Here is a 10,755-nt window from a genome sequence, read left to right as displayed (position 1 = left end):
AAATAATTCCCAAGTGCTCATGTAGTTAAGAGCACTGGTCATTGACATAATAATGAAGTTGTGAATTCAAGATAATTACTCTTGAAGAATGAAACGGAATATTCGGATTCAATAAGATATTTTTATATGATTCGTAGTTGTAATATTCATTAGACAATACTCTGAACTTGAACTCAAATGACAAGTGAACCCAAAGACATTTCTACTTTCTCAATTTGATCCCATTGCTCGTATTCCAAACATTTTCAGTTGTCAAGTTCATGATTTTGAGTACGCTTATATCGATTTTCGCTGGGGATTGTCACTTTAGAACTTCCGGTTCCCATCTAAAGTATGGAAAGTACCGCCCCCAGGCCCAATAAATCATTTGTCATTGTTGGCATTTTTGCCATTTGCCAAATAATTTGGCACCCTCGCCAGACGTGAATTACATATGCATGATTTTTTCCCATAGAAACAATGGGGCAACTGTGACTATTATTCAAACTCCGCATGAACAAACCATTAAAGCCAAAAGTGTAGACCAACAAGTAGGAACACCAGGCGAAAGACAGAGAAATTCGCGGGTGCAATAAATTTATTTACAATTCACGCACGACAACACCACAGTCCCAACTTCCATGTCCCTGCCCCCTCGATTCTTGGCAATTTGCATATTCATGAAACTAGATACACCATACACCCCTGAGCTGAAAATTTGAATTCAAATTTGAATTTTTATTTCATTTTTCTCCTTCGCCGGAGGAAGAGCACGTGCTGTGCTGGCTTGTAATGACGTCATTAAGTGCTGTTCAGCTACCAAACTGTGGCCAAGGTCTATCCTCACCCACTTTCCCGATCAACTCACACAAAGCAAAATTTGTCTATCTTTGGGAAGAAAGATAGTCTAATAATATAAGAACAAGATTGGCATATGTCTTATAATTTGGTTAGCATTTAGATCCATTTAACATATATCTAAAAGAAAATCGTATTAAAATCGGATTGCTTTATTACCAGCAACATACTTTTCTTTAAGAACTATATAAAAAAAGTTTAAATTTTTAATTTACATTTTTAAAGTACTAATTACTGCTGACATTTAGAATTAAGTGTCCATTTGCTGCGCTAAATCCTGAATCAGAAATGTTCCGGAACTAATTTTCTGGGTCTATAAAAACCGCGTTGCAAAGGGAAAACATTATATTTTCTACGCAAGTCTAGAGACTAAAGCAATATGGCCCACATTGGAACTTTCATCGGTGAGTTTTGAGAACCCAAACTAGACTAGATTTGGATTACTAAGTATTATTTCTGATTTTGTAGCAATCGCTCTGCTGGCAGCTGTGACTCAGCCTGCTTGCCCAGGAGGTTGTGCTGGTTGGGTGAAACAAGGCTAGAATGCTGCCAAAATTAAATATGGGTTTAAGCAAATACATCCTGGCATTGAAAAAATAACACAACTTGTTTAATTGTAGGATTAAATGGGCTTAGCATAAGGAAAATAGGTACTTTTTCAACTTAAAAGCAAAACCTATATCAATTTAGGGATCTGTTTTAAAGGAAATCAGAATAATTATTTTCAATCATTTTCAAATTGGTTGAGCTGATTCCTTTTCGTTCTCAGTGCACCATTCTCTTTCTCCACGGCCCCGATCATTAATTCGAACGATGCGATCTTTGACATTTTTATACATTGCCAACCATTTTCCTGAAGCAATTTTTCGTAATGGAAAACTTTGTGCTCTTTCTCTGATCGGATTTCTGTGCCATCGGAACAGGGGGTGGAGGGGGAGTTATTGGCCGGGCCAGTAGATGCAAAGATTAGTAGAGAAAAATTGTTAATGGTTATTTTTGAGGTAAAATAAATTTGTTCCACAGAAAGAGAGGGAGAGATAGATGGCAGGCGACTTGCAAGAAGATCAGGAAAAGTCGTGAAAATCGTTACCGGGATAATTGCCGATCGGTTGGCAAAAGGAGGAGCTCCAAAAAAAAAAACAGAAGAAGACGTTGGAGGTGGAGAAGGCGGAAGACTCTGAAATTACTTGACCCACAATCTGAACTTTGTGGAAATTGAACTGAATCTAGGCTAAATGCTTGGTGGAGGATTGACTTCGACTTTTTTAGCGATCTTCCAGATTGTCTTTTCTATTTTAGAGGCTATAATTTGGGCTACATTGTTAACAGAAAGCAAGTATTTTGAAATGGGCTCTGGGAGGTTCAAAGTCAATCTAAATCTTGTATAGAGCGATACATATGTATATATAAAGGTTAAATTATACATATATTATTTGTATAAAGTAATGAAGCGATAATGGAAAATATATAGGAGTTAGTATTTAATACATACATAAAAACTACTGAGTTTAAGTCTAACGGGTTAATATCCTCATTGAAATAGTGTAATTACTTATATTTTCTAAAATTTGTTTAGATAAACTTTTATATACGATTTCTAAGTAATATAATATACAAATTATAAAAATTTATAACCACCGGAAACAGTGTGCAATAAAAGCTATCAAATTTCCTTTGCTTCATTTTGCTTTTAGAATTCAAGCATCTGCGTTTTTTCTTACAAAGTTGTACCTTTTTCAAGGGTATTCCAAATTTCCAGGTCAAACATTTTGAGGGAATTTCGTAATTGGGAATGGGTTTAAAGCTTTAACTGCCGGTGGAGGTTTTACGGGTGCTAATGATGACGTTGAGAGGTTCTGGAGTGGAAACGGTTTGAAATGCTCTTCGAGCATTACCAGCATTCACTACGAAATTTGTCATAATTGGCCATTTTATGGCCCCTCTTCTCTTTACTTCACATCTCCTTTTGATTTCGTGGAGCGGGGCGTTGAGTGTCATTTTATTTCTTGTTTTATTCCCAGATTTCTGTGGGATCTTTGGTTCGTTCTGATTTCCCCCACAATCTCAGTTTTTTCGTTTTGATTTCTTTTCATCCTCACGCGAGTGCGACTGCGGTGTCCCATTTTCTGTTTTCATTATAATTCCATCGAATTCCCCATGGAATTTAAGCGAGGGGAAACTGCCAGTAGAACACCATTTCGTGGATGTGTTATTTTTAGTCAGCGCGAATTCTGTCTCCTGGCTTGTTGTTTCCTCAACTTGGCATTGACTTTCGATCGAATCTGTGGTCTGCCGAGTAATTTAAATGTTTTTGGGTGCTACTGAATGTGGATATGGATATGGGCTTATGTGGGCTAGTGAAACACGATGCAGTTCGTGCCACTTTGGAGGGGCTGTGTGCTGACTCGTTGTTTTCGGTAAGAGGTTTGGATCCGTCTGAGGTATTTTTTTTATTATTTTTGCTAATCATTGATAATATTTTTCAGATCATATTTCGTCTGTTATTAATAAAACCAGGGGTGTCTTGGATTTACAAGAAGTTGGTGAAAGGAATTAGATGGTCCTTCCATGACTAGAACCTTATTCATCTCGCTACTCCGTCCGATTCTTCCATATCTCCTGTTTGGAGTACGAAATATGGAGTTCACTCGAATGGCATTGAGTCGAATCAAAAATACCTTTTACTGTTACCTCATTTTAAAGTCAGAAGGAAGCGTTTCCGACCGTATGAAGTATATATGTATATTCTTGATCAGGATGAATAGCCGAGTCGATCTGGCCATGTCCGTCTTTCTGTCCGTATAAACGTCAGGACTATAGAAGCTGGAGAGTTATGTTTGTTGAGTCATGTTGCCCACTCTAACACCCACAAACCGCCAAAACATTCAGAGTTAAAATTTCTCCTTCCACTAGCTGAGTAACGGGTATCAGATAGTCGGGGAGCTCGACTATAGCGTTCTCTCTTGCTTTGATTTAATCTGGGCATGAGACGGGTCGCCGCGAAATTCGTACCAAAATTGCTCAATTGCGACCTAAAACAGCATCGCATGAACATTGCTAAAGAGATATTATACTCTGTCCGCGACGACCCAAATTTGCTCCAGAGGGTCATAACTGGTGACGAATCGTGGGTTTATGGTTATGACGTGGAAACCAAAGCTCAATCATCTCAATGGAAGCTGCCGCACGAACCAAGACTGAAAAAAGCGCGCCAAGTTCGGTCGAAGGTGAAAGTTTGTAATGACATTCAAAATCATTTCAAAGTCAGGGATTGAAAAACAAGCTGACAATACAGGAATAAATGTATGCCCGCTATACAATTTCGTACTGCGCAGCAACTGCCCTTGTAGCAGAAATTGCACGATTTTTACACTGAGTTGAAAGTATCTTTTGCTTTGGAAATTCGGGGTGGGACGTCGGGGGACCCGATCTCTTTTGATTATGATAAAGAACATATTCAAGAACAACACCCCATACTCCAAACCCAGGGAATGGTAGGGAATCGATTTATTTTTTTTGATCAAAGTTGAAAAATATGTGAAAATTAGTACTTCGGTAAAACAGGTATGCCTGCACGTGCAAAGAATATTATCCATTTATTCTACCTTGGTTTTACCGAGATTTGATGACCCTTTCCAAAGAGACCATAAAGAAGCCGGTCTGTTACATATTTCACTTAAAAATCGACCGCAAAGACCGAATTTTCTATAAAAAACACCTGCTTCTTTTGCAACCCAAAAAACTTCAACTTTGAACACGTGTAACTTCTAAAATACTGAACCGATTTTAATCATTATTTGATTCAACCCCTTTGAACTATTACCTGTCGAATGCGATATCCCATGCAACGATCCGTTGTCATCAAAAATTTTATTTCTGTATCTTTTGCGCCATTGTGCGCCCTAAGACGAACTTACAGATACGGCGAACACAGAAACACACACAGACACAAATCAGAGACACTCACACAGGTGGCCGAAATATTTATCGTCTAAAATGGCAAGTCGCGTGTTGTAATTTTCATGTGTCGGCAAACGGAAACGGAACAGCAAAGCATTAAATATGAGGGGATTTGTTATATGTATATATATTTCATAACTCACATTTTTTGATACACTAACACATAATACATCGAAGTAGGCACTTAGTTTCTTTATAAAAACTTATAAAATCATCATAAAATGTGAGGGGCACAAATGCACTAAGAAGAAATTGAGCATGGTTTAGTTGGATTAGTTTGGGTTTTGTTTGTGACAAGGCATAAATCGTGTTTTCCGAATGCTGATAAGATAGAAAAGTGTTATTTAAAAATATGTCTGAGTATAGCCATAGAGTATTTACCTTTCCATTATAATTTTAAGTGTGTTGCTTTTCAGTATAAGCAAAAATAATAGGATTATTCCATAGCTGCACTTTATGTAGGCATATATATACCGATTTGTATTGGAAAACATGATGAAATGGTGATCCAGGAATCGCACAAGTTGGTCAAGTAGCCAAAACGCGCCCATAATCAGAAAAAGTCGCAGGCAATTTATGTAACTAAAATCAGGATATGAAATAGGTATAGTTTCAAATGAGTCTAGTTCTTACGTCTGAAAATCGAATTCAATACAGGTCGTAGAGCCTTGGTCCTGTTGGGCGAACCTCTTGACTTCCCTCTTTACTTTCCAAATGTAAATGGCTGTTAGGACGGACATTGTCACACTAAAGGTTGTTGGGATTATGATCAGGGTATAAAAGTGGCTCCTGACTGTGAACGACGACATTAATATTTGTAAGCTATTAAAATAAACGGTTTAAATAAAAAACACACCGTTAACAGAGCACTCTATATAACCGACATTTGGCAAGTTTCCTAATTTGTCTGGATCATTTTCGCTCATTTGGTCCATTAAAAAAATCACTCCTGTCGGAATAGCAGCCGTACACCAAACAAAGGTGTTATAAATGAGGAATCGATACCGTGGTTCGTCACGATTCAGGGAAGTCACAAATTTCCACAAATGGAAGCTGACCACAGAAAGCCATAAATGCATTGAAACGCTAAAGTAGTAATTGATGTATCCTATAGTGGATAAATTTTATAATACTTTGTAAGCAGATAATACTCATAAAACAACCTGCGGCAGCGCAAATGCTGATTAGTAATCTATTGGACAATGTACAAAAGAAATAAACCATGCACATACAAAAGATGTAGCAAATCAGACACTTTCCAAATAAATTCCGAAGCTTCTCAACAGAAAGATAAACAGCCAGAATAAGGATTTGGCATACTAGCGATATAATATTAACTGAAAGAAAATTAATTTAAGTTTATTGGAATAATATAGTTATAAGGTGCTGTTACGCTCGCGGACTCCTGGCAGATCGATTCCGACGACCTGATGATAAACAAACCATATGGTTTCCGGAAAGTCTGAATAGATTTCGGGATAAAGACAGTATTTATCATTGGACACATATTCGTCAGATTCGTGGAGAAATATGGATCCGTCCTGAAAATAGTTCGATAGGAGTGATTTAGGGAAGCCGAAGGGAATCCGATATCCAACCTTAAGCATTGTGTACTCATCTCTTTTTAGGCTAAAAAAAAAGACATCGTCCCACGGCTGAAAGGCCTTCCTTAAAACCATCAATTTGGTGGAATTATACTGCGGTACCATCTTTAGTTCTGCTAATGACAATTCATCCTCAATTGTTCGGTCCAACATTGTTATTTGAATTTCCTTCTTCACGCCATCATTACACTCTCCATTGCTTAACATATTTTTGCGGGCGCAGCAGATTCGAATGCAGGGCCTAACTTTGCAGATACAGGCTCTTAAATTGCTCTTAACCGGAACTCTGGAACCATCCATTAGATCCTTATAGTCGAATTCGCCGGTCAAGTTAGTTGGAATTTCAAAATGTTCATAGATATAGACATCATTGAACGGTTTAACATGTGAAATATTGATGGTTTCATCGTATTTGCAGGGTGGAATTTCCGCACTCGAATTTTTCGCGATGGCTAGGATAATAAGTGTGAAAAAACATTTCAACCACAAAGGCATAGTTCGCACGGAAAGTAAAACTCGACTGGGTTTCCAACCGATTTTTTTGTGCGTTAAATAGCTTGCAGATTAATCATTTTTATACCCGTCACTCGTAGAGTAAAAGGGTATATTAGATTCGTTGAAAAAAATGTAACAGGCAGACGCAAGCGTTTCCGACCATATAAAGTATATATATTCTTGATCAGGATCAATAGCAGAGTTAAAAATCGATTCGTCAAAAATCTTTTTGTCACGCCCACTCTAACGCCCACAAACCACCAAATACTGTCAGTGTTGAATTCTCTCCTTCGCACTTCCACTAGCTGAGTAACGGGTATCAGATAGTCGGGGAACTCGACTATATCGTTCTTTCTGGTTTTTTGTATAAAACATAAGGTTTCTAAAATATGACAGAATTTTAACACAATTTAATCGAAATCAATTCTCTAGAAACTCGTTATTGCTTGAAACGTTCCAAACGATAACAAAACATAAGTTTTTATACCCGTTACTCGTAGAGTTGAAGGGTATACTTGATTCTTTGAAAAGTATGTAACAGGCAGAAGGAGGCGTTTTCGACTATATAAAGTATATATGTATATTCTTGACCAGGATCAATAGCCGAGTCAAACTGGCCATGTCCGTCTGTCCGTCCGTCTGTCCGTATGAACGCCACGATCTCAGGATCAAGCCTCTCTCAAGCTAGAATGTTGAGATTAAGAATGCAGCTTTAAAAACATAAACGCAGCACAAGATAGTTTCCACATGATGCCACATGATGACTTTTTATAAATGTTTTAATATTGTTTATATGTCTTGTAAATTTCTATCGATTTGTCAAAAAACTTTTTTCTATCTTTTATTTTTTCCTAGCTAGCTGAGTAACGGGTCTCTGATAGTCGGGGAACTCGACTACATTCCATCTTGTTTTATTTCTTGATTTATTCCCAGATATCTGTGGGATCTTTCTCGGGGACCTTTGGTTCGTTCTGATTTCCCCCACAAGCTCAGTTTTTTGGTTTTGATTTCTTTTCATCCTCACGGGAGTGCGACTGCGGTGTCCCATTTTCTGTTTTCATTATAATTCCATCGAATTCCCCATGGAATTTCAGCGAAGAGTGAAACTTCAAGTAAAACACCATTACGTGGAGTGTGATATTTTTAGTCAGCGCGAATTCTGTCTCCTGGCTTGTTGTTTCCTCATCTTGGCATTGACTTTCGATCGAATCTGGGGTCTGCCGAGGAATTTAAATGTTTTTGGGTGCTACTGAATGTGGATATGGAAATGGGCTTATGTGGGCTAATGAAACACGATGCAGTTCGTGCCACTCGTTGTTTTCGGTAAGAGGTTTGTTTGGCTCCGTCTGAGGTATTTATTATGATTTTTGGTAATTACTGAAAATATTTTTCAGATCATATTTCGTCTATTATCAATAAAACCAGGGGTGTCTTGGATTTACAAGAAGTTGGTGAAAGGAATTAGGTGGTCCTTACATGATTAACACCTACTCATCTCGCTAGTCCGTTCGACTCTTGAGTGCGGACCTCCTGTTTGGAGTACGAAATATGGAGTTTACTTCAATCGGTTTAATACAACATTTTACTGTTTGCCTTACGGCGTCTAAACTAGGACGCGAACCTTATACTACCTCCTTATTTCAGTAGGCTAATACTAATTAACTTACCATCCCTCACCATCCGAAGAACGAAGCTTCGAACGGTTTATTAGTCGAGGTGATGTGGATGGGCCCGAGTTGGTTAGTTGGCTAAGTTACTCTGTTCCAAGTATACTCACTAGATATTACGTACCCCTAATTTAAATCACTGTATACACTATATACTATAGTTCAAACTACGACTTACACGACCCCTACCGAGTATTATTGTTTGAACGTCGTCAAATTTAAGACCTCTGCTTAATGTGTACCTATGGATATTTTGAATCTGTTTTCTTTTTCCAAGCCGTTTGTTGGAGCTGAATCTCTGTGGGGCTCCGTCGTGACTAGTGGTGTCAGACGCTATCATAAATATCCCTCGGCTCGATCTGTCGTGGCCTTATGAAGTCTTTCGCTTGGCTTTCCCGAAAGTTGGAGAAAAAACGGAAAATACTGTTGCTCCTGCTCCTGCGATATCTTGGCTATTTCTCTGATTGATTGATTGCCGGCAACGTCTGACATCGAATCTGACCCTGAATCCCGACTGCCTGCAATGGCAGCCAAGCAAAACAGAAGCGAAACGAGCCGATTGCAACTGCAGCTCAGCCGGAGATCAATCGCAAAAACTGCGCAATTTCAATAATTCACAAAAGGAAACGTTCCCGAAGGGGGGGTGGCCCCTTTCGAGAATTATGGGTCTGTCAATGTCGAAAGGGGGGGCGACCCCAAAAGAGCTACCAAAAATGGCAATGCCAATTTCAGTTTGGCAGCGAACTGCGCCAGGGGGCAAGGGATAAAGTCAGCGGCGGTGGCGGAGGTGGCGGAGGTGGAGGCAACGTTTATGGAGGATAAAGGGTAGCCACCTTCATCCAACTCCCTTCGTATTCCATGCAGCACCCCCGACTTTAATAAACGCATCGCTGCACAGACAACTGCCAATGAGCACAATGAGAAATGTCTAAAATCGCAAGCCCACTCCGTGCGATCAAAGTCCCCGCTTCCCGCGGCTTTTCCTGTCTTGGCAGCTCGAATGCTCCTCCTTCTCAATTGTATGGGCAATGCACCGAGCATATTCTTGTTTCCCATCTAAGTTCCCTTTGTAACACATCGAAGCACATGTACTTGTTCATATACACCAAAATATGACGACCATGCTTTGAGCTTTCATTAATAACTACCAAAAAAAACTACAAAGACATAATAAAATGTGAAAATAATGAAATTGTATTGACGAAGTGATACACCCACTTTTTCTCTCTGTGCAGCAGTGCAGCATTGCAAGCCATGTTGCAAGTTTTCAAGTTGCGCTGCTCCCATTTAAGGCGCAATGACGCTTCGCTCATGCGCATCACGCACACGACAACTTCCCTCCCGCTCCCGATTCAGCTCCCTCCCAGTCCGCCCACCTCCTTCTCGCACCTCCGCGGCAGATCCTCCCCCTCGGCGGACTGCGCCCCTCCACTGCAATTGTCAGCGGGCATCTGCAACATCGACACATGAAGTCTGGAGTGAATCCATTGCCCCAAAACGTTCGCATGGGCGCCTAATCAAAGCGCATCGCAATCCGCGGAGGAGCCGCGGAAAATGCACGACCTGGAAACTGAGAACGACTCCAGCTGAATCAGCAATAGATGGAAGTACATTAAGGGGTATTCATAAAAAGATGAATAAAATGCACGACTTTAAAACAAGTCCCATTATGTAATATGCTATATTAATTACCATTAATATAATCCACCTAATAGTTAACTAGGTGCAAATTGAATCGATATGAACCTCATATCTATAATATGGTTTTAACTTGAGAGGAGGAACACTAATATGAAATACATTAGATATTCAATGAGGGTATCCAAGCACTCCACATTGCACCTTTTACTCCCCCAATCAGCTGTTACTTTTGCCGCCCTGTCAGTTGGCTTTCCGATCTGCCTCATTGCCGCATTGATGCAGTTGCACTCTGTCGCACTATTCAGGCCCTTTTGCTGCACTCATTGCTTGGCTGGTGACATGTTGGCTATTTTTAAACGCCGCATCTGCAGCGATTTGCAACGAAGGCAAAAGAAATCTGCGCATGTCGCTAGCCATTTGCTAAATTGCCCGGTTTACACTGAAACAAATTTTGGTACTTTGAATCCCATCTTTCTTTATTACGATCTAAACTGTACTGTAATGTACTGTTATGTCTTAAGTAATATTTTTATTTTTAATAATAGAACTGC

At 39.4% G+C, this 10,755-nt stretch overlaps 2 protein-coding genes across 2 annotated transcripts; one reads left to right on the top strand and one right to left on the bottom strand.

Moving 5' to 3' along the window:
- Window positions 1–1,102: 1,102 nt before the first annotated feature.
- LOC122617701 lies at window positions 1,103–1,437 on the top strand. Its single transcript, XM_043793653.1, has 2 exons — window positions 1,103–1,241; window positions 1,306–1,437. Exons 1-2 carry the CDS (start codon window positions 1,217–1,219, stop codon window positions 1,377–1,379), a joined length of 99 nt encoding a protein of 32 aa, XP_043649588.1. The 5' UTR covers window positions 1,103–1,216; the 3' UTR covers window positions 1,380–1,437.
- Window positions 1,438–5,174: 3,737 nt separating this feature from the next.
- On the bottom strand, window positions 5,175–6,896 carry LOC122617960 (probable G-protein coupled receptor Mth-like 12). Its single transcript, XM_043794028.1, has 6 exons — window positions 6,396–6,896; window positions 6,191–6,338; window positions 5,961–6,134; window positions 5,650–5,905; window positions 5,431–5,586; window positions 5,175–5,379 (listed from the first exon to the last, which is right to left on the bottom strand). Exons 1-6 carry the CDS (start codon window positions 6,894–6,896, stop codon window positions 5,175–5,177), a joined length of 1,440 nt encoding a protein of 479 aa, XP_043649963.1.
- Between the last annotated feature and the right edge of the window lie 3,859 nt (window positions 6,897–10,755).

This window comes from Drosophila teissieri, chromosome 3L, assembly GCF_016746235.2.
Source record: "Drosophila teissieri strain GT53w chromosome 3L, Prin_Dtei_1.1, whole genome shotgun sequence".
NCBI lineage: Eukaryota > Metazoa > Arthropoda > Insecta > Diptera > Drosophilidae > Drosophila > Drosophila teissieri.
Note: the sequence above shows the minus strand (reverse complement) of the source record. Positions and strands in the feature narration are given on the sequence as shown.

Excerpts from the sequence above, each read along its gene's own strand:
- LOC122617701 (XM_043793653.1), top strand. The coding sequence starts at position 1,217 with ATGGCCCACATTGGAACTTTCATCG. Across the intron at positions 1,242-1,305 it reads CCACATTGGAACTTTCATCG|CAATCGCTCTGCTGGCAGCT; the intron begins GTGAGTTTTGAG and ends CTGATTTTGTAG.
- LOC122617960 (XM_043794028.1), bottom strand. The coding sequence starts at position 6,896 with ATGCCTTTGTGGTTGAAATGTTTTTTCACACTTATTATCCTAGCCATC. Across the intron at positions 5,906-5,960 it reads CAGCATTTGCGCTGCCGCAG|GATACATCAATTACTACTTT; the intron begins GTTGTTTTATGA and ends TATCCACTATAG. Across the intron at positions 5,587-5,649 it reads GAGTGCTCTGTTAACGGTGT|GAGCCACTTTTATACCCTGA; the intron begins GTTTTTTATTTA and ends GTTCACAGTCAG.